The sequence below is a fragment of the Curcuma longa genome, chromosome 4 (assembly GCF_044706935.1).
Source record: "Curcuma longa cultivar G26 ecotype Majalengka, Jawa Barat chromosome 4, ITB_CL_G26_1.1, whole genome shotgun sequence".
In the NCBI taxonomy this organism is placed as follows: domain Eukaryota; kingdom Viridiplantae; phylum Streptophyta; class Magnoliopsida; order Zingiberales; family Zingiberaceae; genus Curcuma; species Curcuma longa.
In genome coordinates, this window is record NC_133864.1 from 12,171,930 (window position 1) to 12,199,606 (window position 27,677).

Sequence of the window (27,677 nt, forward strand, 5' to 3'; positions counted from 1 at the left end):
TTTGAGGTGAAAGTTGCAGAGACTAGCTCAGTCTGGCCTTCCTCGAGATGAGGAAAAAAGACCTCCAAGCACAGATACCAATCTCAAGTAGGGTTGCAGAAGAAAAGTGTAACAGTTGATCATTACTGAAATGGTTATCAAGATCCATTACATGGTCTTTAAACTTTGTAAACATCAATTATCATAAAAATCTGCTCAATCAAAACAAAACTTCAAATTATATTCCTCAAAAAACTTCATCTATACCAATAACCAGCAAAAAGGGGTTGAATCGCAAAGATATTAATCGGTTGAAAATGGAGAGCGAGCTTCATGGCATTAGATCCATGGATGGAATTAGCAACTTCCTTCACTGAGTTCCTCGGAAACAGAATAAGAGAGAATGTAGCAGAAAATAAAGTTTCTTAGAGCTTCTGTTTCTTATTCTCCAGATCAGTTATGCAAGTTTTTCGGTTTTTTGTTCCTTGAATGAAGGCTCAGAGTCTGTCGGGCTTGAGGTGTCTAGTGTACCATTCTCACCAGTTGCAGCTGAATTAAGAACATCACCATCAGAATTCACCTGGGAATCATGCTTGCCATTCTCAGTGTTGTTAAGCTCTTCTACACTCAACGTTGGACCCTCGATGATATCTCCTTCCTCATCGTGGTTTTCAGGTTCAGGAGCAACTCTTCCATCCATTTCAACAGATTCTTCTTCACTGGATTTCCCATTCGAACCATCTTCTGCATTTTGCTCCCCTGCATTCCCTTCTTCCATCTTTTGTTGGAGTGCCAATATCGCCGCCATCAGTTCCCTGTTGACCTGCAAGAAGCAACAATATAACACAATTGCATGGTTTTTTTTGTCAGCGGAGGGACACAGATTAAATAGTAATTACCTGGGGCATCTGCAGGAAGTCGGATATATCATCAAGGCAATGAGGGCATTTTTTAACAATCTTCTGAGCTCGAAGGGACCGACCACCTGCGAAAGTCCTTTGCCGCACAAAAGATTTATCGGCGAATTGTCCGAGCAAACAAGACTTGCAAAAGTTATGACCACAGGGAGTAGAAAGCGGCTCAGTCATCACTTTTCGGCATAGACTACAACCGAATTCTGTGTACCAAATAGTGAGAAACTTTAGTGCAATAACAAAAAATTTAACCATGTTTGCTTTGCAGAATAATAGATAAGGAATATAATAAATGAAATAGAATTGGAACAAAATAAGAATTAGTATTGGATGGTAATTATTTGCTCTCACTTCATAGTTATAGAATATCCATCCATGTGACTAGAAAGATTCTTTTTCACATTTTGTAAAAGAACTAACATGATAAGTAGAAACAATGGCTACTTGGGTTGATGAGAGGAAAATTAAGCTAAATAGTAAAAAGAAGATAGTTCCTGTGGAAAATGATATTCTGAGTTTAGTTTTTGAGCCAAACATGGAAATAGATTCCATCAGAAACTCACTGGGGATGGAATGTCATTCATGTAAACCAAACATATGGCAAAAAGGAATAGCCCAAAAAATATTAGAGAGAATCCTATAAACTTTCAATATTATCTTTGACAACATAGGGTGTAAAGAACATAAGAGCACGAACTTTGCCAAATAAAATACATGGGCTAGTTATCGAGGTAGACCTTTCAGTATGTTCTCGCTTGTATACGAGCTTCGGGTACACCTAGGTGTTTTTCTTACACTTTTTTCAGCATCCGGTTTGCCATTAGTCATTGGCTTTCTGCTCACAGGTGGTGGTTTTATCCATTTCCAGCCATGTTCGTCCTATTAGTGCAACAAATACAAAAGCATTATTTTGCTGAAAGGTCTTCTCAGAGTCAATGTACGTCTACTAAAGGAGAAATCATTTCGGGTAACATCAGTGTTTGGCATTGCTAAAAAGATACCATAATCTTATTTCCCAAAAAGCAGCATGACAATGATTAGGAAAATGGAATAAGACAAACAAGTGCACCAATCACATCTATTTCAAGAAGTCATATTAATATTGAACTAAGGAAGATGAAACATACATCGAAGTCCCATGCAGGACTTTCCTTCCTAACAGTAATATCAATTGCGCCATTCAGTTCTTCAACTTCAGGCAAGCTGCGGGGACGATCACCATGCTCATCGCTGAATTTAAAATTAATTTGAACTTGTTTTCAGATAACTCAGATTACCTTATAATGAAATAAAAATATGAAAAGTGGATAAAGAAGTTATCTATAACACAAAACCTGGTCCATGGCGCAGGCTCATTGTCACAACGAACAAAGAGATATCTACAGACCTTGAATCGCTGGAAAAATATGAACAAACAGGATCAACCAAAAGATATACTTTCTTCAAGTATCTGCTAAAATATTGAGATAACCATTCAATGCAGAAAAGCTACAAGATTTAGGTAAGTTAGGTATATCACGTACTTGCACTCCAACTTTTCTCCAACATTTCTCAACCCTGTATATTCCATCATATCGAACACCAGTTTCAGGAGCATATGAAGAGCGCTTCTCTTTGTGAGACCTTTCAGTTAAAACATTTTTGTTAGGCCATGAGAAGAATAAATTCCAGGCACAGTGAGATTACAACATATCCAAAGCATGTTTCTGATGTGGATAAGTCATCAAGACTTTAATTGCTATAATATCTAATTGATCAATAAGCAACTTCCATAACCAAATGTTTCTATCTAACCAATTGTCAAGTATCTATGTTGACATATTTGAAAGATCACTATTCCATCTTTGCACTTATTTTCTGTATCTTTGCAGAATTAGACAGCAGAATATGGATATGCACATCGCTATCATTTAATAGGGTTAGCTCAGAGCGATCTTAGACTGATACACAAATATGCTTATAGATACATGGCCAGGCTAGTTGACTGATACACAATGTTTATGCAAAATTAATGTCAGCAGAAAGAAGATTTCAGAGTGTCACCAGAAAGCAGAATCAGAGTCTCACTCAAGATTTTAGTTTCTTGGTATTGTACACTTTTAGCATAAGCATACCATTTCAATACTAGCCCAATGAAGAGAATATCTTTGAGAGACAACAATTAGAAGATGATGATCAGCCTTATAATGAGATGAAAAGTTGCAAACAAACAGGCAAAGATTTTTTGAACTAATAGCACATACCAAAATCAAATTCTTGTGAACATACTAATTGAGCATACATGAATTTCTAGTTAAGCTGTAAAAAAGACTGCCTACCTTACAACTCTGACAGGATAACCTTTCAGGCAACTAACTCTTAGAGCTGCATTAAGTTTCTCAAACTTCTGGTCAAATGCCTGCTCCTTGTTTGTGCGTTTGTTTCCACTTAAATCACGACCACCACTTCCAGTTTAAGGTGCAACCACGAAGTCAGGCATGCATATAGAAGAAATAAAAAAAGATATGCATGGTGACAAAGTAAATGACAATGGAAATGTTGTCTGTTAAAGAATAGAAGACAGAATTTTATAGAAACAGCAAAAAATCAAATGTTCTACTATCAACTTCTCCAGGAAAAATACCTGCCAGTGTAAAGGAACCACTCTCCATGATCTTCATCATCTTCATATCCTCCTGAGAGCGCAACAGATTGAGCACCATAATCTGACTGCCCAGCAATGCCTGCTACATGGGGGAAGTGGGCTCCCCATTGCCTACACTCCATGCGGTCTTCCCACGTCTCTCCAACCAAAACACCTCGATTTCTCTTAGGGTCATACTCAGCAAGTATTGGGCCAAAATGATCTTTAGGGATAGTAACAAATATCTGACCGCTGCATGCATTGGCTTTACCAGCTTTCTTAGCCCTCTCAGTAGTAAATGCCTTCTCAGGTCTGTTTTCATTCTGAATGAAATGGTAAACATTTGTTGTACCACCTGATGTGGTTGACTTGGCAGCCTTTGCCATACGGATAGCCACAACAAGGACTGAGTTGATTCGTGGTTGAGCTACCATCTGAGATGGGATAGAAGATCGACACTTTGGACATGTATATTTACCCTGTGCAATCCACTTCTGGAAACATTTTAAGCAGAAATTGTGCCCGCACGGTGTCTATCAAACAAGAGAACATGAAAGAACATAACGCATGTGAGTTTACATTTTATGAAAATGCATGCATTATCAATTTAAAATTCATAACTAATGCGAGAATGAATATCAAAACCTATCTTCCTATATTTTACTTGAAAATAAACTAAATGGATGAAAAAAGGTCAAAATCTATTCATGAGCACCCTGCTCTTCATGTAGGAAAAGTCTCATTGTGTATTAGAAATTGAAAGATTTGGTAAAGCCATTAAAGCAATTAAGTAATACGAGATTGTACTAATCAAGAAAACTAATGGTCATGACAACAAATCTGGAAATGAGTGATTGTTTGTCTAAATTTATTTGTACTGTCATAAGAACATCACTAGTTAAATAACATTATCTCAGGAAATCCACGATATGGCAATATTGTGGGCATCTACTGTGAATTTTCTTATTTCTAAATCTATCAATTCCCATGGTTTTAAATCTAAGCTCAACCATGAGATGCAACACCCTTGAATGCATCTTCAGGTAGCGACAATGACACACTTCATTTTCTCGACCATTAATGCTTGGTTGCATAGTTACTTCTATCAAGATGTAATGTGTGTTGGCATAAGTCGACACAGGTGCAGAACCAAAAATTGTCACACCTTTTCCTCCACCATTAGTGCTTGGTTGATGTTAGCATAAGTTGACACAGGTGCAAAACCATCACAACCTTTTCCAAAACTAGCATTTTTTGAACCTTGTTTCCACGATAAAATGGTTCCGAGAGAAATAAGAATTGTTATTTTGCATATCAAATGAAGAAACTAAAATTCTATTAGGTGATATTTCATGTCAAATACTGTGTCAAAAGTGAAAATACTGCATAGGTGAAGTCCATGTTATCACAATTAAATAACACATTATAATTTGTTGATAATCTAAACAAAGCACAAAATGGGAATATAAAATTGAAACCATGGCATTAAATCTTGTGCCACATCCTTAACACGGATGAGATGTATAGCTTTGAACCTACATGTTGAAAATGTGAGACCACGTTGGATGAACCATTTCACATTGTCGACTGTGCAAAGCTAATCTCTATTGGAAAGTGCAAGCAAACCTTGGTTTCAAAGACAGCAATGATAACCAATACACACTTTGCTCGTTGATCACCTTCTCTTTAATTCGAATAGTCATGAGCAATGAACTAAACTCTTGATCAATAGTATTCGAGCATAACTTGTCTAATCAATAAGAACCATGATAAGTTAATAACAAAATAATAAAAGGGCAACCGGTGCTCCTGCCGGTACGGGTCCCGGGGAAAGATTGGATTACATTAGCTATATTGTATGTAGCCTTACCTTGCATTTTGCAAGAGGTTGTTTCTGCGATTTGAACTCGTGACACTCAAGGTCACATAACAACAACTTTACTATTACGCCAAGACTTCCCTTCTAATAACACAATAATAATCACCGTTAATGAGTTAACAAATCTTAGAAGCTAATGGCATAAAGAGGTTTGGATCATTTTTTACGAGGCAAGGGTGTGAGTAACTGTTGATCAATGAGGAGGTGTCTTTGCAAGTGATTTTTGAAATGTGCACACGGTATGAGGAATTGTATTGTATGCTAACTTGATTATGAGATTAACTACTGTTCTTTTGGGAGAGTGTTAGCTAGCTCAACTGGTAAGGAAGCATATGTTGCCAAACTTTTGGGTTTTAAAACCACCTTCATCACATATGGAAACTTGAGGGCTTCCATCATATGTTAATCTTAAAAAAAAAACTTGCATTCTTTTGGCAAAGATGCGAATAGCACAACCACTATGATGGTGTTGCATATGGCTTGTAGAGATGGCAAAATCAATATCCATTAGAGAAGTGTGCCGTTGGGCAATTGAGAAAACTTTCAAATTCACCATAGTTTAACATACTAATCAAAACAGTTAGTGTATTGTATCCTTTCGTGTTTTGGGTACAGATTTAAAAGTGGAAGGATATGCAAGAGGAGATTATTACGTATTTCATGAGGTCCCAATATGAAATGGACAAGAAGGTGGTCACATTGCGCTAAATCAAGGTCATATAGGCGTAGTGCTTATGCAAAATTAAACCATAGTGATCGAAATCAGCCGATTTTGATACACATCTACCAAGTTGGGTGGGAATCAACAAAGGCAAATTATCTCTTTTCAAAGTTTATCATCTCAAAAACATTAATGGAGAAATTAAGAAATCTACATCAAAAGAATATCGGTGAATAATAGTTAAAGTCATTTGAATGAAAATTAGGACCTGATTATCTACCTAGCAACATGCAATTTGGCTACTATATAGAGCATGCATAGCTTATGGTGGTGCATATGCAAATTCATATGACACTGGCGATCCAATTTTTTTTTTTTTTTTTAAGATCAATTTATTTCCATAAAAATAATTCAAGTAATGATTGACCTCATAATACTTGACGATAAACAAATCATATAACAATTATAGGAAAAACCTTAAACCTAAACATTTTCTAAGAAGGAAATTATTTGACAAATGGCATTCTCATCGAATTCCTAGCACTCCTTGCTTGCTCCACAAGAGAAGAAATATGAAGAAGTGTTAAATCATTGGGCCCTTGTCATTTCAAGAATTGTTCCTATTGATTTATAAAAGAAATTAAGCTTGAAGTTTAATTGCTTTGACAAATTATTTAGTTCAAAGTCAATAAGTTAGGCTGGACTTAGAGATTCAAGAAAAGATAAAAATAGCATACAATCCACCAATGTCCTTGGTGTCATATGTTGAATATTCTATCTGATTTCATGTTCGATGATTCAGTGAACCAATGAATTATACATATCTTCAACATATGCAATTGCACACATGGTTGCATGCGCCGCCTTAAAAATAATACTATTGATAGCTTAGTTTGATTAACCATGTTATTGCAAACCAATAAGCATATGTCATTTAAAGTTCCACTTTATGTTCCTTATGATTTCCAACTGGATGATTGATACTAGAAGTGGCATCATAGACCTCCATGGGAATTATATTGACTTATTAAGAGAAAGCATATTGGTACCAATTAGTCAATCTCAAGTAGTTGGGGGTGACGTTGTTTGTTGATGTTGTTATTATATTGATACACTCTTAGGATCTTAGACCGCCAATGAAGTTTATGTATTCTCAAATACTACAAAAAATGACAAAATACTTGTCCATTAAGTCTCAAAGGCACAAAAAATGACTTGAAGACGAGATGCTCTAAAAGTGGTAACATAGGCAATTACTCCCTTAAATAACCAAGTAATTCAAGCAACAAATTAGTATTACTATTAAGAACAGTAAGCAAGATGGTACAAGAAACATCTAGTCCTATAGAAAGAGATACTACCTCTGTAACTCATTGATTAAATTAAATATGAACCAACAACATAATTCCACAGGATTAATTAAAAGTCAAAATTGGCTTATGTTTATAAATACCAGCATTCAAGGAAGATTTTAAGAATGATCTAATATACTTTCCATTCCTCATCTTCTTTGTGAGTAGATCTCATTATTCCTCCGACAAGAAAGGCACATACAATCTTCTATGCCATCACTTTTCTAAATAACCTCTTTCTTCAGCTCCCTTCACCACCGTGTCATCTTTGATCATTCGTTTATACTTCTGAACTCGCTAATCTCCAATGAAGATGAAGTGCTCATCAAGGTTAAGATCACCATCTATTGCACATGCACAACATTGTAATATGCATTGTGCCTCTCAGATCTTGAAACCTTTGAAGCCATCTTGTATTGATAATGACCTAATCACCCATTCTAACAAACAAAGATGGCATTGTTGCACACCATTTCTACATTTGGTAGGAGCCTTGGAACTCAATCAAATCATTGGCTTTCGACTTTCTGTAAACTCGTTAACTGCATAGTTTGTCACAAAGTGATAAGGGAAAAATTTCTTTTGAAATGATTCATGTCTTAAAGCCGATTTACCAATGATATATCTAGTGCATCCATAGGAATACAAATTGGAGTTGTTATAGGTGAACCATCTATTCATTGCTACGAAAGAAGAAACTACAATGGTTTCATCATTATCTATCGTTGACGGTGGAAATAATGTTTAGATACATAGCCATAGATAGTAATGAGTAATAAATTGAGTTGCTAGTCCAATTTAGTATTGGAACTAACCATGTGGGTAATTGAGTGGATATTTGGTTTTGTTAACCATGCACCTCTAATCCACAAACAAAAAAAGGAAAAAAGAACAAAATATATATATATATTGCTCAATAAACTTGCACTTCAACATGCCAAGAGTTTCACCCTTCCAACAAATCCAAGTGCATCTCACTGATCCATAATATTTCTTAACTAGTTATTACATATGTTGATGCCTATGGCAAATCTTTGAAACTTACAGCAACCACGAGTTATCAAAATAAGAGAAAGCATAGTAAAATACATGGGTGAAAATTCAAAAGGGTAATAGGATAAACATAAACAAATATAGTATTTATATTTCATAATTTGCATCTCAAATTTTTCTCTCCCCCTTGTTTCAAGTTGATATACCATTTGATTCTATCTCATCATCTTTCATTCATCCTATGTGCATGACTTAAGATGAGATTAGATATTTTGTGTCTCTTCTAACATCTCTCTTCTGGAAGTATTAATGTCTCTCCTAAAATCTCTCTCACTTGGAATAAAATGGCTAGAAAAAGGTTGGAACCATTATTGCACTTTTTTCTATAACACTTCTATCAGTCTCCTTGTCTATTGCAACTTCAAAAAGAGTGATTCATCTTTATCTCTTCCAATATCCTTCTCTATAATAATAATAACATCGGAACTTCACATCTTCTCCTCATCTCTTGGTGACATTACTCAATCTCTCTTGATATTGTCTCCTCTTCTCAAGAGTAGATTTTAAAATTCTAATCCTCTTCACTTTGTAACATTTCAAATAAAATTTCAAAATCACATGTTATCTTCTATTGGAAAGGAAAGTTGATGAAGAAAATTGTATCAAGTCATTTGAAGAGCACCAACTTCACCATTTTAAAATATCTCTTAAAGTTCATGATCAACCCAAGGTTTAAAATATCCACTAGTTGCCTCACCCCATCATGCAGTGGACCACTAGGCCAGGGTGAATTCCCTCGTAATTTACTTCCCTTCTAGATTGCTTGGTGCAGTACTGAAGGGGCTCCCGGGGTGAGGGTATCACCTTTTGCCACAATCTAAGTTTTGGTTCTCCGACCACAACAAGTCGTATTGGTGGTGCCATGCAATTGCTAGTGGTTGTGCCAAGTGTTAACCCTAGCGGCAAAAGAGGAGGTGGAAACACCAAAGGAGGAAGAAGAAACCGCTCACTAGTGTCACATTGCTCAATCTCTCATTATCACATCTATGTCGCATTGCTCGATTGCTTGTTGCCTTGTCTGTGTTGTGTCACTTGACAACTAGTCACCTTGCTTGCGCTGCATCACTTGATCAACGTATTGCTTCACCTATTCTTGCTTGTTACCTCACCTCCCATCTCTCCTCACGTCATTTGAAGAAGTTGTAAAGTGAGATACTTTGCCCATGCCAACCAGCACAATGCCAATTTTTAAACCATGCAACTATCATAGTAGAACCTTCAAATCCTTTGAAGATTAATCCATAATGTCACATCATCAAGCTTCTCAACCATTGCACTAATATTGCTTCTTTGATTCATCAAGTCTTTTCATTTTTTTTTATGGGCATTTTTTTATATTTAACATAGTTGTGATAATAGTTATCAGAGTTGCAATAGTCTTGTTATGTTCGTAGTCCCACAAAGGATATTTAGTTACTGGACATTATTTCAGAATCTTATATATATAAGAGGTATTAGTTCCTTTTTATGAATAATAAGAAATATTTTATACCTCCTAACTCAAGGTATTAACATTAGGCAAAAATGGATCAAAAAGAGATTGTGTGGTTGTCTGTCATACTAGACAGCATGCCTTGTGTTGGTCAATGGATAAAAATTATTTATCCATTAACACAAAGTGATGAATCATAAACTGTAACAAAAAGGAAAGATAAAGGAGGGATAATGCAAAGAGAAATTATCATACCAGTAAAGGATGTCTCTACTGGTAGTGGAGTCGACACCTTGAAGAATGTCTATTCTCATGACAAGAAAGACAACCTATAAGAAGTTTAGAATTCAACCTATCTTGTTACATAACAACTACAGATGTGCAAGCTACATCCCATTCTATAAACCACTTAAATGTGTTTGCCAGTTAAGCCAAGTTAGGTTGGGCCAAAAACCCCCTGACCTGAATTGTAGGCCAAGCATTTTGTGAACTTAATTTAGTTCTAGTTAGGGGTGAGCCTTTTACAAGAAGTGGAATTTGCAATAAAACTTCACATCTTCAGTTGGACTGGTGAATCTTTTAGGGAGTTTGTGATTAAACTTCACATTTTCAGTTGGAGTGGAAGTAAAAAAAAAGAGAATGGGAAACAATTAGCTTGAATCCAATCCAAGATCCAAAAAAACTCTTGTTTCAGACTATTTCTTTGAATAATCTGAATTTTCAAAGCGTTTGCCATTTGGCATAGAGCATTGTGTACCAAGGAAAAAACCTTGAATTAACCCAAGGCAAAAACAGTTTTAACCAGGTAGAGCCCAAGTAATCTCAACCAAGGTAATATTATAAAGTAATGTGCACATTTTGTAACTTGTTTTCTACCAAACAAGAAACTCCGCCCATGGCGAATACTAGCCATGGTTGGTCCCAAACCCAGATAAAGGAGGCGGGTTGCATTAGGTTGTCATCCAACGTAAAACATAGACAAATGTTATGTATGAGAGGACCCATATAGTGGACTCCACTTAGAGGGATAAAGGCTTGGTCATTATTGTTGTTGTTTGTTGTCTACCAACCAAGAAGTGTTATCTAAAACAAGAGTAGTGACAAAGAACTACAAAACCTAAGCTTGATTTTCTTAAACAACAAAAAAAATCATACATGAAGATATCCGCAACAATGGTACAGGTCATGTCTAAATTTTCTGCTAAAATATTAGGATCATAACAAATAAGTGTTTGTACTATTTCTGAAAGTTCATTAAGTACATAACAAGCAAAGGAGCTGCCATCATCAGAGAGTATAGGAGAGAAACTGAAAGTTACATAGTAAGGCATTGAATTCCACAAAAATTGAAGAGAAGAAAAAATCAAACTTCTATAAGATATTACCAAAAATAAATGTCCATCTATAGCCATGCTATTGACCAAGTTCAAATTGTAAAGAACATTCGGAATTGGATAGATAAGAGGAAAAAATCCAAAAATAATTAAGTTTATTAGTGAATGATACTCTAAACAAGATGCAGCAGAATGATGAAGGAATCAATTATGAATATGTTGAATGGAAAGTTGAAAAATGAAATGAAAATTTGGAAGCATCACATTCAAGAATTTCCAATTCTAATACATATATAAATGCATACAGAAACTCTTTTATCTCCATAAATTTATCCCTTTCTTAACTTTTCATTTAGACTTCACTAGAAATAAATAGTCGAAAGAGCAACGAGTAAAAATTGCATTAAAATAATTCAAAAAGGGAATCAGATTATCAAGGCCAAAAGAAGGATGTAGTGATAAAGTACTCCAGTAGATGATTCTTCCTACCACCCTCTGCCCCACCAACACAATTGCAACATGGCCTCAATTGTTTACATGTGCCAATACATATTTTCAGGCTGATCAAGTAGAGTATACGGGACACTACATAGAAGTATCTGGGCAGCTTGGGTATGGACTGAATGGGTGTTCACCTTGGTAATGTAAATGTGGTTTTAAGCCCCATTTGGCATGTGTGTTCTTTGTGTTATGACATCAGAAGATTTAATTGCAGTCAGATGCTATTGTCTCTATGTGACTATTGTATTTTATATAAAGCATTTAGCAACGTCTACCGGTGACTTGTCCTTCCGGAGCTGGATAAGATATGGCGTTGAGTTCCTACTCCACCAGCCCTCCCACGAGTATGCTAAGGCCCCAGATGCCTTGGTGTTGAGTCCTTCACACTCCATTGACACTTCTTGATCCCCTTTCCTGTGTGTGAGCCCCTTGTACAATATCTACTATTATGATATGCGTGCATATAATCGATATTCCAGTAACGAAACTGACTCTTTAGGATGTTGACCTTCCTAATCCACTCAAAAAAGAAAAGAAAAATCACTGAAATGTTAAAACAGTTTTGGCTATCAAAGAAGGAACTTCTAAATCGGCATCCTAATACCACACAAGTGTACATTAAACTTAAAGCTGAAGCTATAAAATCCCAGTTCCGAGCAAGATTCCTAGTTAGACACTGAAATATAAATACAAAAAGTAATGAAGCATTTAATGACACCAAGAAAGAATTACGGTAACAGGCCGGTCCGGCAACTGCATGCAGAAGGCACAGCTGAACGTTTCATCGAACAAATCGAGAAAATCGCTGCCGCCGCGCGCTTTCTTGTTCCTACTCCCGCCCTCTTCGTCTCCATCCTCTTCAACCACAACTTTTCCTCCGCTCAACAGTACCTGCCTCCGCTTGGCTTTCTCCCGTTCGGCCAGGGACGCATCCGCCTCGATCGCACGGATTGCAGCGATCAGGTCTGCCTTGTCGCCCGCCGCAGTCGCCACCGCAGAATTCGAGGGAGCACCAATCGCGCCGTCCTCCGCCGGATCGCAATCTGGGCACCGCCACTCCGCGATGATCGCGAGGGTCGCTGGGGGAGCCGAGAGACACTGCGCGTGCCACGGCGTCGTGCACGTGCGGCATACGACGATCTCCGCCTCGGGCGGCGTCGCACGACACACCATGCAGGCGCCTTCGCCGTCGCAAGGAAGGTCAGGGGCCATCGGCAGGGCAGGGCAGGGGCGGGAGGAGGAGCGGAGCGAGGGGCTTTGACTTGCGAGGCGAAAAGAGGAGTACCGGTTTGAAACTTTTCCGCAAATGGGGTAGAAGAGAAGGGCTTAGCGTCCTAAATGCTCGGTTTGTTTTTATATTTTTATAGCGCATAGCAAAACGGATTTCAAATATTTTATTTTATTTTTATCTTAAACAACAAGCAAAAAGAAAAAAGAAAATGGCAAATCTGATAATTTACCCAGATAATTAAAAACATTTTTATTTATTTTCTGCTATAAAAAAGAAGGTACATAAAATAGGAAAACAATTCTTTAAAAACTGCAACCCCTCAATTTATGAAAGGAAATAGTTGTGATACAATTTAATCCGGTAAAAGATTTAGTGACCTCTAGTTTTAGATGAACAAATGAATGCATGTCTTTTTTTCCAATTATAGAATTTTTTGGCACGCATTTAATTATTAATTATTTTCCTTTTACTCCAATAAGCAAGCAATTAATCCCACTCGCATCGCGTTCGTGTGAAGCTCTCTTTGTAACGGTAGGCGCGCGAGTTGTGACACGTGGGGAAAAGGAAGGACACGTGATTTTGCACGCCGCTGCCCGTTAGTTGTTGTCGCGTAGCGGTCAGTGGTCGGGCCAAATGGGCACGTAACTAACGACTGGCAACGAGACACGTGTGAGAAAAAAAAAGGTTCCGGTTGGCGGTTACGTTACTAGGATTGTGCTTGCGACGAATGCGTTTGGACTCACACGTGTGAGAGATTCGGCAAGTATAAATAAGACAAGTTTTTTATGATAACAAAATAATAAAAACGGAATGCAAAAATATAGTTGGTTACCGAATTTGTTTCGCCAAAGTAGTAATCACACGTCAGAGATATTATTTCTTCATTAATCTTACGATTTTTAATGGAATAGTTGAAGAGATTTAATTGCTTTCGAGTTTATGAATCCAACATTAGTCAATAGTGAATGACATGAAAGAAGACCACCACCTGATTAGCTTAAGAGAGCGTTTGATTGGGAATTATTCTTGATAATCTTGATTATCCATCTTAGATTATCAATAAAAATTTTATTTGATTTAGGTTATCGATAATTCTCGAGTAATCGTTGATTCCCCAGGGGTACCACATCATAAAATGTCAGCAATTAAGGAATTAAGCCCGGAATCAGATTACCTCAATTTTTTAGATTTTTTGGGGTCTATTCTGGGGTTATCTGCGTCGTTCATGCTCCTTTGCGCGGACGAGGCGCAAATTTTTGACTATATTATACCTCTTAAATTTTTTTTCTCTCCTTCCGGAATCTAAGGGTTTTTTGCGTCGTTCATACTCCTTTGGGCGACGATGAGCAACGAGCTGCGAGCGGTGGATGATGAGCGGAGCGGCACAAGAACACCAATAACCTTCGTGTGGAAGACTCGTCGGAGTCGGAGGTGATAATGACATTTCGATAAGCATTGGGGTGGGGGGGGGGGGGGGGGGGGCGACAAGCAGTGGAAGCAATGCAAGAACTCCCCTTCTTTCATGTGAAAGACTTGCCGGAGCTGGAGGTGGCAACGACGTTGGGTGGGCGACGAGCGACGGACGTTCGACGGATGTTGGGCGGGCGATGGGCTACGGGGGCAGTGTGCGATGAGCGACGAGCGTGAAGACAGGGAACGCAAAATTTTTTAATTAATTTTTTAACTTAAATTATTTAATTAAAATTTTAGTTAATTGAATTAAACAATTCTTAATATAGTTGAGATAAATTAAATAGATTTAATTTAAAGTTTAATAAAATTATCCAAAAAAATTTTAAATAATAAAAAATTTTAAAATATTATTCAAATTTATTTATTTATATATATCATCATTATTTAATAATAATATTATTATTATATATTTTATTTTATTTTATTAGTCAATCATGGTTGATGATTGATATAATTTCCTACACTAAGTTATACACTAAAACTTCCAAATAAATATATTTTTAATTCATTATCTAAAATTAAATCAAATAACATTATATTATATTTTTATTCCTCATAATATAATTATGTGATTATCAGTAATCATATAATTAAAGTCATAAGAGTCACAAAGGTTAACTTGGAGGATAAGAATAACATTAAAAAGTTTCTTTATGCAGAATTAAAGACATTTAATATATAATTTAATAGCATTCAATGTATAATTTAATAATATTTATAATATGATTTAATAATTATTATAATAAAATTAAATAAAACCTTGATATATAATCTGGTAGCACTTAAATCCTACTTAATTTAAGTGGCTGTTGAATCCCAACCCGATTTAAATCCTTTGAATTGGAAACTAGGAAAACCCCACAATTTTGACAGATTTGAGTCCATCCTTTTTAAAATTAAAAAAAAAAAAACACACACACACACACAGAACAAATGTGCTAACAAGGATTTTTTTTCAGGCTTATTTTTTATTTAAAAAAACAAAATTACCATTTTTTTTATTTCTCAATGTGATAAAATAATTTTTTAATTTTTTTTTAAAATAAAAAACATACTAGCATAGATTGTGAGTTCCTTTGAAATAATCGTATCCTCCGTTGTGACCAACTACAACTTCTCAATTTACCTTCTCAAAATCGTAAAATCGTATCGTGGACCACTAAAGTAACAAATTCTATTTTGTACTGAAGTGAGGAACCTAAGGAAACAACAACTATATCAATCTTGAACACAATAGATAAAGGATCTGAATTGACAGACATAAAACCAATGTTCAAAATTTGAGGCACCACTATTACATCACTACGAAAATGTGAAAACTTATCAAGATTCACGAAAAGTCGACCTTGCACAATTAGTTATAGAATTATAGCATTTAATTTAGTACAATCAATTCGAAAAGGATATATTCTGTGTATTGGATATAGAGTTGAAATGTCTTCAGCATCTTTATTGCAAATCAAATACAAGGAGGCAAAAGATAAAACCAACACGGATGCCTAATTGAGAACAATGGTGTTCTTTATCGAGAAATGGTGTTCAAGGTCGCTCAGATTTCGGCGTGATAGCAAAGAAGCAAATGTTTCCTGCTTTAGGCATCAACACAAATTGTCCCCTGCAGTTCATATGAAAATTAGTCGTTTAACTCTAGTCGGATGAACTGTACAGAGAAGTAAGAATAGACCTTGAACAAGCTTCAAGTATGGGGGCGGCATCTGCTCCACCTTAAAACCTTAAGGTCACTTTCCCTTCATCCACTCAACAAAATTGTCTAAAATTAAGGGCCATGCAAGCTCCTCATCGTAGTTGTCAAGAGATGGGAAGTTTATCTATGACAAAACGAATGTCAAGTGTTCCCATTACATCTTAGAAACCATTGTAGAAGCAAAAAAAGATTACATCTTAGCTTATAGTGATAAAATGCATAAAAGAACTCAGCACAATGTCCTGAAAGTTTACCTCATTACAGAATCTAAGAAAGCTTGTCCATTGGTCCATGTTTATAACCTTGTAATCACGTTGGGACTGGAGTTTAGCAGATTCGACATCACATTAGTAATTGAGATAGAATATAGATTAACATGGGAATATTGTTGGTAAGATTAGCAAAAATACTGATCAGCAATAATGGCCCTAAGAAAAGAGCAAAATAGGTTAAAGCATTACTTTAAGGTATTCAACAAGTTTGTCAACTTGAAGTCGGTATTGTGAGCCTAGTATAAGTTCAAGCAGTTGACAAGCACTTTCAATGTCAATCGACTTTTGTTTATCTTCTGATAATACATAAACATAAAAAGTCAAGGATGTCAGTGAACTATAATATTACAAAGCAAATTTGTACAACCAAAGGTTTGGAATCAAACTACCTGTCAAGCAATAGCGGAATGAATACGAGAAGAAAACTGAGAAATTTGATGGCCTTGCCACCTGTAAAATGTGTATGGCACATCATAAACAAGTAGTCAAACTGCTCCTCAGTCTATTCAGTTTCTCCTCAGAGTTATATATGGATATGTACATCTGAATGTCAAAGCATATGTCAAAATACATTTTCCAGTTATTTCATAATCCACAAAAATGTCATTCTTTCAATTTTTGGTCAAAATCCAGGGCCAGCTTGGCATTTAAAAAATGCAGTTTTAGCAGAGTAAGAACATGGTTCATGGTCAGAACTTGTAGAAATTTGCATTTACATTGGGGTTCACAGTAAAAACTTATAGGAAATGGCATCTACTTTGGATATGATGTGCTTCGAACCCTTCTCCTCTGCGACAAAACTGAAACCCCAGCTTCCTCCAGCACCTGCTAAGTTCCCCCGCTCAATGTATTTGTTTCTTACTCTTCTTCCTCTTTCTCTAACATCAGCATTCTTCCTACACTCCTTCCTCTTCCTCCAACATTGGCACCCCCTTCTCCTTTGGCACACATCTAGAACCGATACCAGCTCTTCCTCTTCCCCTTCTCCTCTTTCAGCATATCTTTGGTACCCTCTTGAGCCAGCCAAGGACCAAAAAGGCTCGACTCAAGATTTCAATCACACACATTCATATCCAAATCTGTATCTTCACTGATTTGCATATAGTTTTCTTCATTGCTGAATTCATACATCTTATCTATTGAAAATAAGGTATCTGTGCAGACATTTATCATTAAGTACTATACCTCTTTTTCCAATTCTGGAAGTGCCTTTTTCAGTTTACTTATAGTATCAGCATGTAGTGCTTTTAAGCCTCTACGCCATTCTTCCTATTGCAAACACAAACGGTGTAGAAAAGAAATAATAGTAGTCTAAATTTAAGTGCAGCTTTATTAAGAATCTGGATTCTCAAAGACGTACTAGAGTGAAGTATCCTTGTTTCTCAGCTTTCATTTTCCTGCAAAAAGAAAGTTTCACTGTAAAATAAGATAGCAAAGGTATGATAGCACACTGACATGTTAAAGATATATTAAGAATGGAATTCATACCATGCCAGCATAAGTATCCTGACGTCTGTACAATCCACTTCCAGATCAGAGCAGAAAGACTCAATGCCTTCAGGGCTGTTGACAAGAATCAACTGTCAGCAACATAAAGACAAGAACAAACCATTAAGAAAGCCAAGATTAATTAATATTAGTATATTTATGAACTTAACACATGGGAAATCATTAGAGTATCTTACTGAATTGTCTTAACTTACAAAATTAAGTCCGTCTTAGGCTGAATTTCAAGGAGTGAAAAAAACAGGGAACTGAAAATTGGGCTAGGCAAAGGCACCTCGGATATTTAATTAATATATACAAAAAATGAATGCAAAAACAAATACAATTTCACAGGGTAGCAGCCAAATGTCATAGGCTACCCAAGCAGATAAATTCATCATGGAAATTGCCATGTAACTATAAGTCTAAAGCCTTGATTTCCAAAAAAACAGGATTAAGCATTTAGTTCACAGTGGAAGAAATGACCAGCATGACTGCAATAAGGTTGCATGCCTGCCATCATAGCATCATCATCTAGAATAAATAAGGTTACTGAGGACCATTAAAGTGAAGCCTCAGACCAAATTGTCCCAAATAGGATAAATTCTGTGATAAGTCAATTATTGCACGTAATAGCACATATAAATTAGCTATATAAATCTATGTTTTTAAAATAAGTCATCTGACCCATTGGGAAATGGACGTGGATCAATCTATACTAAACTATCGATGCAGATATGGAAGGATTTGACTTGGCCAAATTTTCAATTCCAATTGTTGGGAAATAATATGCAGAACAATTTGATTTGGCCAAATTTAGAATTCCAAATGTCAATAAATGGTTTATATTGTTTGGTAATTTGTCAGATCTATTTGCTATATTTTATTTTGGTAGTCAATTAATTGGGGATATTGTATTTTCCAATCTGCTTGTTTCATTTGGGTCAGTCAATTAATTGCTTATTTCGCAATTGTTTATTGGCAGTCAATTAATTGGGGATATGTGTTTTCCCAATTGCTTATTTCCTAGTTTTTAGAGTCGAAGTGTAGTTTATAATAGTGTTGAGTCAATGTCATCATCATCTTGCAACTAATGAAATTTTCAATTCATCTTCCAGTGTGGAAGCTTTTTATCCCTCTGTGTTACTGTGTCAGGTTCTACTTATTCATCCACTGTGATACATCACCAATTCACCAATATGAAGCTACATTTGGCAAAAATGTCAGCCAAAACTAAGATACCTAATTTCTATTTCATAATGACCATCGGATGCTTATTGGCAGTGGATACAACACCAATATGCTTCACAGAACCAGAGAAAATAAAGAATCTTATCACCCTGATTTTGAATTTCAGTTTAGCAAATCTTGATCTTTTCTTGTCATGTTTATGCACTTGCTACACCCTATGTAAGGTTAGCACAGAAATTATCACTACAACAACTACACGGAATTTACTGAGAACACATTGAATATGGATAAAGTTATAAAGCAAATGGAAAGCCAAAAGCATTGCAAGAAAACTAGCAGAAAATTTAAATTTGAATCATGAACTCACCACAAACTAAAATTTCTCACTGAAATTTCTGCAAGCTTGGCAGTATCCAATATTTAACTATACCAATCAAAATCCCATTCCAATGTTTGCTGAACTAACCAAATACATGGCAAAAACTTATAACTAAGATAAGATAAGGAAACTGGATATATGCAGCAGCACAAACAGAACAGAAATTTCACCTTCATCAATGATCTTACATATAACTGTTCAGACAATTCACTGCTGCTGTATTGCACAAACATCAAATAATAACTAAAGAAAATCCACAAGACAATATTGCTAAACATATCAAAGACAACTTTAAATGAAGGTAAGAGGTATCATGCATCATAGTATAAGCTTACAGACATAAATAATAAAACTGATGTATACTTACTCGATCAAGCCAGACGAAGCATCAGCATATGTATAAAATAGGTTGTCAATGCGTTCCACTTCCTTCGAAACTGCTTTACCAGAAGCTAAACAACAAGAACCAACTTAACTTTGGATAAAATATACACATCAAAGATAATATGCATGATGGAATCAGATTATAGATGTTTTTAAAATGAAATACTTAATGAAACTAAACCAATTTCTGATGAGAAGAAAAGAAAAAAGCAGCATCCATCTCACTTATATTGAATAATTATAAACATATTCTTAGCCTTCATGGTAATATTCTCACATTTATTTGAACTCCCTTTAGTTTATGGAATTAAAGGTTGTCTTCACGTCTATAGGTGCTTGCTCAACACATGCACCGCTTTAAGAAAGACTCAAAAGTTTCACTTGAACAGAAGAACAATAGGAGATTATAACACATGCATCATGAAAGTCTCAATAACAAAGGACAAGAGAAGATGAATGTCAACGAAAAAAAATTAATGGTAGAAATGCAGAACTTTAAAAGAACCAAAGGACAAATGATCCTGAACACATCAATTGCTCCAAGAAATTCTTCAACGCAATCATTGTTAAATTAAGTATCAATGTAGTTAAAGCAATTTCAATAGGTTTGTAATCCCAAGTCCAAAAGTTTTTAAAATCTTTTCCCTATCAAACAATTGGTTTGGATTCTGTCCTCCGACTGATATAACTACTGTAACCCTGCATCATCTTGTCTAGTTGTATACATCCTCAAACACCATAATAGGAAAAGCTTCCTCTTCATGCGCATGTCAAAGAACACCGCTACATCCTAATAGGAAAAGTCTCCTCTCCATATACATGTGAAGAACACCGCTTCTGCGGATCAACATTGACAAAACCACCAAATATCAACAAAAGAAAACCATTTTTTTCAATTACTTCAGAAACTCACGCATCATAATCAGAGCATAGCCACCGCCCGACAGTAGAAGGATGGTCAAATTCACATACGCAACGGAGTCCAACTCACAAGGGAAACTCCCCAGTAATTAATGGTAAAGAAACACGAAATCCAGAGCACCGATTAAGCCAGTTTCAAAGAGATGCGTGGATGGATCTGGATGACCATTTCACCACTTACCTGAGCGGTAGGCATAGGACGAGCCGGAGGAGGGGTTGACAGCGGCGGCGGAGCCAGACTTCCGGGTGGAGGAGCGCCTCATGCCCTTCCGACGGGGGATCGAACCGAGGACGGAGGAAGCGACAAGGCGTGGTTTTCGGGGGATTCGAATCTAATCGGACGGTAATGGGAGAATTAGGTTTCCCCTCGATTGCTTTCTTTCAACAATCCAGCTGCGAAGAGGAAGAGTGATATATATATATAGGTGTAGGGACCGATACGATACGTTACGCTACGAAATCCGTTACATGTGACGAACAATATTTGACCTTCCTCACTCCTCAGAGATTATAACTAGTTATATATTTATAAATTAAACATTCTAAAATATACTTTCAAAAACTAAAATAATGTTGATTTTTATAAAAAAAATAAAATTGGCTACGATCCTATTATTGCAAAAAGAATAAACCCTTCACAATTACTCATAATTTAATTTTATATAAGAGCTAAAATATGAGCTGAACCCTATAACTCCATGTTGTGCGAGCATTTTCTCAAGATAAGGAGCAACTGTTAAATGCCAAGATTTATGAAAAATAACAGAACGAAAGGCAAAAGATTTGATTTGTTCAAATTTTCTAATTAAAATAAATAGTTGCTATTAACTTTTAACATAATTGATTGAAGGTTTGCTTTAAAAAAGCACCAAAATAAATGTACAGATCGAGTAGTCTGTCTGATCACAGGATGTTGAACATACAACACAGCTGAATACAGCAGCTATGACTAGCATGGATGATAGAAATTGTCAATAAATAAACTAAACAGTTCTTTTTTTACCAAAACTTAGCAAAATAAACAACAATTGCATGACACAGTGCTTGCATCCTCATAAATAACTCCACGAATGAATTTCTGACCAAAAATCATGTGGAATTTTTAATCTCATGAAAGGCTACTGGCATATCATCAATTGCTTCTTATGCCAAGCAACAACATCCTTGTATGCGAGATCACCTCCAAAGATATCCAGGGCACTGCCAACAGTGATATCAACACGTCCCTTGCCTGCTGTTTTTATCTTGTCCAGGTCTGCCATTGTGGTCACCCCACCAGCGTAAGTTACTGGAATCTAATGAGACATCGATGCGTTCCAATTAGGAGCACAAACACTAACAAGGAATGTTGATTTGCCATGAAGAATTCAACAAACTAAGAGCAACTATCCAGATTCTGCTGCAGCGTGCACGCATTATTTTATATCATTGATGCAGCTTGAGACTCAAATTTTGAACTAAACCAGAACATCGATTGCATATTCAAACCATGCAATATGTAACTATAGGAAACTTCAATTTTCATTATGCCGAAATTCTTTTTTTTTTATGATGATGATGATAGTTGAAAGAGCAGACTCCCCTCACTAATTTTTGGATATAACAAGGAAATATGTGAATATAAAAATAAGAAAACATAATTTAGTTGTACTCTAATCTAAACAAGACAAGTGAAGATAGAAGTGTGAGAGCATCAAATAAATTTTCAGTAAAATTATCATCATTGAAAAAGAAAAAAGGCAAGCGATACATACAGGTGAATAACTGCCGAGTAAGATCACAAGATCTTCATCAATTCCAAGCCTACAACAATACAAATATGTAAATTTCAGATTGCATTCCAAATTATGTTTCTCAAATCAGTTATACCTGAAATTTCACCAAAACAAGGAACCAAAACCAAGGTAATATATAAATCACAGAATACTGTTGTTGCTCCTTGCAGAATTGACAAAAGAAAAAAAATGTGTGGCGCATGCCAGATAGAAGATAACTCAAACTAGAAATCAATACTATAATTTGAGTCGTCAAGTGGTTGTTCCTTGAACAGGAAACTAAGAATTACTAGAAAGCAAAGAACCACAAAACAACATTAAGATCATGGATTAATGGGCATAAGAATTTGAAAGGATTTTCTCAATCACTTTATCAGATACTGAGTATATCTTATTAAACAAATTCATACATTTTTTAGGCAAGCCCACCAAAATTTAGAAAATACCTCAGCTATTCTTACTGATTAATATGAAATGAAACATTCATGATTAGACAGGCAAGGTAAAATCCAAGAAAACCTATAATTACGATGTCTGAATGGTTAACATTTCAAATAACCAATGAATAAATTGTGAAGCGTAAGATAATAAAATATCTACATTGAAATTTCAAGGAAAAAATGGAATACATGTGTGCTAAACTTCTTTGTCATAATCTAGCAAGAGAGAGAATGCACCTATATATAAGCATTATTTTGTAAAAGATGAGTCAGATTGTAAAATTCAGATGTAAGGCAACATTTGCTACAATGCAGAGTCTACAAGATGTACACCCTGAATTTTTAATTCAAAAAGAGATAGCTCATATTCACTATTCAACAAACGAAATGAAGGAACAACTTCATTAACAAACTTCTTAAAAAACATGGAAGCAGCTTGGAAACAGGACACGAATAGTACATATGCAGCATAATTATACATCTATGGTCAGTATAAAAAACTCATTTGGCTGTGTATCTATGTTCATCAACAAGAGAATTAAAAATTTCTTTAAACATATTCCTCACCAAAAAGAATTAGTTGCAAGAATTAACTTCCACTACTAGGTAGGGATATGTGAAACTGTAGCTTCTTGGTCAAGATAGCTTTTCATCTTCCAAACCTATTGCAATTAAATCCACATCAAGCCCAATGCTAATATAGTCACATTTTTCTATATATGAGCACTCTTTCACAACAATCACATATTTTTAAGATAAGACATAGCGTCTCCTCTTATTTAGTTGACTCATGTATATAAGATCATCATTTTGTACAGTTTACTCCCAAGTTCCAAGTAGGGGTCACAGTAGAAGGTCCAGAATCCTTTCCAAACACCAACCCATGAGGAATCATAGGCAAGGCAAATTTGGGATAAAAAAATTAGTTTGCTATTAGATAAATCTTTGGTGTGATATATTGGCTTTACATTCACGTGGTGAAGCAGGAAACGAGAGGCATCAAATCCTCACACTGCACACCCTGCCAAGTTTCACTTGGGTATATAAAACAATAAATATGTCAGATCTAATTCAGATCTTATGCTACTTGAAGAGAAAGAGATCAAAATGGTGCCTCCAGAACACAAAATATTTAAGAACTCTAACATGCAGAGTAACTGAAATGCTAAACAGACAGATAAAACTACCACTTAATTTTTCAACAAGAAACAAGTTACCTGCCTTCTAACTTTAAGATTGTCTAGCTAACTCACTATGCCATAAGGTAACATGAAAGGAAAAAAAAAAGACTAAAACAACTACAACAAATCACACATACAATAAACTACACACTGCCATAGAGGAAAGTCTACAAGACCAAACATTACCTCTTCCCTTCAACATCAACACCATGAACTAGAAATTCATCTGCATATTTGGCAAGGAACTCCAACGTTTCCTTGTCAACAGAAACATCACTGAACTTCTGCCACCTATCAGTAACAATGGCATATTTACCATTCTGCGGAAAGAAAATTCTAAGTTGTAAGAGACATTTAAACTACCAAAGTAGTAATTTACTATTCCATACAAAACTTCAACACATCAAGTCACATTTTCCCAATACAAAGGTTGCCTCTTCTGGTAGAGGACCAGTAATTAACATGTATGGTATAAGCAAAGGGAGAAGGATCATAAACAACACAAAGAAAAGTGTGTAGGTATGATTTTTTTTTAATAAAAAAACTACAATAAAATTGAAAATATAGGGATAGTTTAGTGTTTACTATGTTAATGTAATAGGAGAAAGTGAATGTATCCAATAAGTAAAGAAGGAAACCAGCTAACAAACTGTTTGTCCATGAGAAATTCAGTAACAACACATACAAAAGCTGATGTTGAGATGAAAATACCAGAATGAATTGTGAAATTAGAAAAAAATATTATTCAATAAAAAAGTATAACTATCCATGAACTATTAGGAGTATAGCTCCAATAGATGATAAGATGAGAGGATAAAAGGTAAGAAGGTGTGCAATTTCAAAAGACAAGGAAGAGATTTCATAGTAAGATAAATAGAATTGATCCAAGTATATAATTTTTAAAAAAGCAAGTGAACATAATAAAAATGACTTGAAAATTTTGAACATTATTAGTGATATATCATATAATCCAAAGGAAGAGTGCAACATCTATGTAATTGAGCTAAACTACTAATATGACTAGATGATGATGGTTTATCGATCAATTTTCCATATACTAAAATAAAAGGTAAAGATGGTACAAAATGTCAAAGATAAGCAGCAGATTTTATCATTAGAGTTGGAAGGTATATTGGGTAGAGGGAGACTAGAGAAAACCCCTATTAATGTAATTAAAAATGCGTTAGGAGTTAAATATTATTGGTGAAAGAAATATGCATATAGTTCAATGGAGGGAAAACATCCATGCAGCTGACCCCAAATTATTGGGACTAATACAAATTGGAGGTGATAATGTTGGTTTTATCAATAAAAAAATATAAACCCATAAGATAGCTATATACAGAAGAAGATTTTATAAATAAAGATACACACAGCCATATGCACAAGACTTGATGGCAATTGCTATCAATAAAGAGATGAGATAGTAAATATAGAAAAAAGTGATCTAACCATGGGGATGACTTATTTTAATGATGGATAGTTAAACACTACCACTTTTAACTAGCAAACTTATGCAAAAGAAAACAAAATAGAAAATCAATCAGACATGAAGGCTGGAAGCAAGGAAAAAAATTTGCTTCCGCACTACCCAACTTGTAATATTCCAATAAAGCTCACAGATATATCATAGTCAAAAACAGTCATTGAATAAGCCAACAGATGTTATGTACCATCCTGAAAATGAACACAAGACGCTGCTTGTTTCAGTAACATTCAATGTTGTTGAATTGCCTTAAGTTGATTAGTATATCAGTGAAATCTCAATTTTGCAAGAAATCATATACCTTCTTTCTGCAACTAAGATCCAAGATAAGATTATCCTTGCCAATCAAATTGACAAGATGTTTAAGCCGTTCAAGGTCCATTTTCCCATCATTGAAAACATACTGCAGCAGAACAATGTATCACATAGTAAGTAACTCAACCTTGTATGGACTCTATAGTCTAAGTATATAAAGACAACTCAATAGGTCATTTTATCAGATCAGGATGAAGCATCACAGAACAACTACCAGTGGTATGTAAACAATTAAACATGCTTCTTAATCTCACATTTGTTTAAGAAACAAGAAACTAGGATTGTCCTTAGACTTTTCCATGTAAATTTTCAACTCTTGTCATTTTGTAAGCAAAACCTAGTGAAAGGATCTGGGATCCCTGGGGAATAGGATCAAGTTGGCGCTAGTATAGCTTCATGCACTATATCCCTTCAACCCTTTGAGAGAAATATGACAAAAGGAAAGAAAATACTTCGATTGACCCCATTATCTCCCTCCATGAGAACTACAAGATCACTCCCTGGATGCCTTTGGTATCAATGGATGGCAGGCCGGCGTGGACCAATTACATTCATGTCATGTATCTAAGCATGTAATAGAATTATTATTCTACATTTTAAGTAAACAACCTATGACATTGATGATAACACCATTTAGTAGAGGCAAGAGATGATATTTATTATGTGCAAGAAATAATACATACTGATGTGACTATCACATGACTAGCCCCTTCCATAAGATAAGCTTTGGCATTATCTGCATTGATGCCACCTCCAATTTGCATACCACCTGTGTGATGATTGACCAACAAGGAAAACATGACCAAATAAATCTATCAAGGACATCACTTCAACAAATCTATTGTGTTGCTAGACAGAAACCGAAAAACGAATTCACATTTGACAAAAAAAAAGGAACAAAGAATAGTCAGATTGAATGGAGACTTTTAACAAAAAAAATACATTTTAATCAGTAAAACAAATCAAACCAATGTGATATAAAACAAAGTAAACAAAGTATGCATTAGAAAAGGGAATACAAGATGACTGTGGATATGCATCAAGTTACCAGGATAAGCATGTAAGGCCTCAATGGCTGCAAATTGGCTGGCAACATCAGCACCAAGCATAATGACATGTCCACCAGTAAGCCCATCCTTCTTGTACAATTCAGCAAATTCTGCAGGGGACTTGTCTGTCTCGAAATTAGTCACAAGGGCAACTGTGCCACCATCAGAATTCAAATCTTTAAGGGTGGATCCAACAATTTGCTTCACCTTTCCCTGATATTTTTATGTATTAATCCACTACATGGAGGCAATAAAATCCATGAAGAAAGGAGAGATAATAAAACATGAGTACCTTGTGGATGTCGATGCAAGGGCGAAAATGAGCAATACAAGAGATTGAACAAGAGAAAAAATTCTTCCTTCTTGCATGCCTAAGAAATGAAGAAAGGCAAGGCAATGGATTTCGAATAGGATTTACAGTTGGAGGAGACAAGTTGAGGGCATGGACAGTGCTACAAAGCATTGCCATTAGGTCTCAGGTACACAGCTACAAAGGAAATTAGCAGAATGAACATCAATAAAAACATGAATGATAAGACAACATTTCAGGGAAAAAATTAATCTGTTCTTGGTGTTATAACCTAATTTTTTAAAAAGTGAGAATTTAAAATTTGAATAAGCATACAGAAAAATCTCAATTACTTAGTGAAGGGGAAACAGGG

At 35.5% G+C, this 27,677-nt stretch overlaps 3 protein-coding genes across 3 annotated transcripts; all 3 read right to left on the reverse strand.

Moving 5' to 3' along the window:
• Positions 1-199: 199 nt before the first annotated feature.
• Positions 200-12,940, reverse strand: LOC141827476 (E3 ubiquitin-protein ligase ORTHRUS 2-like). Its single transcript, XM_074714730.1, has 9 exons — positions 12,461-12,940; positions 3,517-4,049; positions 3,212-3,337; positions 2,417-2,516; positions 2,228-2,289; positions 2,021-2,123; positions 1,631-1,772; positions 879-1,096; positions 200-802 (listed from the first exon to the last, which is right to left on the reverse strand). Exons 1-9 carry the CDS (start codon positions 12,938-12,940, stop codon positions 437-439), a joined length of 2,130 nt encoding a protein of 709 aa, XP_074570831.1. The 3' UTR covers positions 200-436.
• Positions 12,941-15,778: 2,838 nt separating this feature from the next.
• Positions 15,779-21,142, reverse strand: LOC141827609 (uncharacterized). The gene is made up of 10 exons (XM_074714899.1): positions 20,951-21,142; positions 19,832-19,916; positions 17,898-17,972; positions 17,770-17,806; positions 17,595-17,678; positions 16,799-16,859; positions 16,599-16,705; positions 16,392-16,457; positions 16,117-16,261; positions 15,779-16,047 (listed from the first exon to the last, which is right to left on the reverse strand). Exons 1-9 carry the CDS (start codon positions 21,030-21,032, stop codon positions 16,172-16,174), a joined length of 687 nt encoding a protein of 228 aa, XP_074571000.1. The 5' UTR covers positions 21,033-21,142; the 3' UTR covers positions 15,779-16,047; positions 16,117-16,171.
• A 472-nt stretch (positions 21,143-21,614) lies between these two features.
• LOC141828077 (1-(5-phosphoribosyl)-5-[(5-phosphoribosylamino)methylideneamino] imidazole-4-carboxamide isomerase, chloroplastic) lies at positions 21,615-27,497 on the reverse strand. Its single transcript, XM_074715434.1, has 7 exons — positions 27,308-27,497; positions 27,015-27,228; positions 26,650-26,735; positions 25,953-26,054; positions 24,352-24,485; positions 22,524-22,572; positions 21,615-22,064 (listed from the first exon to the last, which is right to left on the reverse strand). The coding sequence occupies exons 1-7, from the start codon at positions 27,482-27,484 to the stop codon at positions 21,888-21,890; spliced, it is 939 nt and encodes a 312-aa protein (XP_074571535.1). The 5' UTR covers positions 27,485-27,497; the 3' UTR covers positions 21,615-21,887.
• Between the last annotated feature and the right edge of the window lie 180 nt (positions 27,498-27,677).

Coding starts and splice junctions, on each gene's coding strand:
- LOC141827476 (XM_074714730.1), bottom strand. CDS start 12,940: ATGGCCCCTGACCTTCCTTGCGACGGCGAAGGCGCCTGCATGGTGTGT. Junction 2,124..2,227: donor GAGCCTGCGCCATGGACCAG/GTTTTGTGTTAT, acceptor TTTTAAATTCAG/CGATGAGCATGGTGATCGTC. Junction 1,097..1,630: donor AAGCGAGAACATACTGAAAG/GTCTACCTCGAT, acceptor TTTGGTACACAG/AATTCGGTTGTAGTCTATGC.
- LOC141828077 (XM_074715434.1), bottom strand. CDS start 27,484: ATGGCAATGCTTTGTAGCACTGTCCATGCCCTCAACTTGTCTCCTCCA. Junction 26,055..26,649: donor GTCATGTGATAGTCACATCA/GTATGTATTATT, acceptor GTTCTGCTGCAG/TATGTTTTCAATGATGGGAA. Junction 24,486..25,952: donor ATCTTAGTTGCAGAAAGAAG/GTATATGATTTC, acceptor TTCTTTCCGCAG/AATGGTAAATATGCCATTGT.
- LOC141827609 (XM_074714899.1), bottom strand. CDS start 21,032: ATGAGGCGCTCCTCCACCCGGAAGTCTGGCTCCGCCGCCGCTGTCAAC. Junction 17,679..17,769: donor AACAAGGATACTTCACTCTA/GTACGTCTTTGA, acceptor TGTTTGCAATAG/GAAGAATGGCGTAGAGGCTT. Junction 16,262..16,391: donor TTCTTAGATTCTGTAATGAG/GTAAACTTTCAG, acceptor GTTTTGTCATAG/ATAAACTTCCCATCTCTTGA.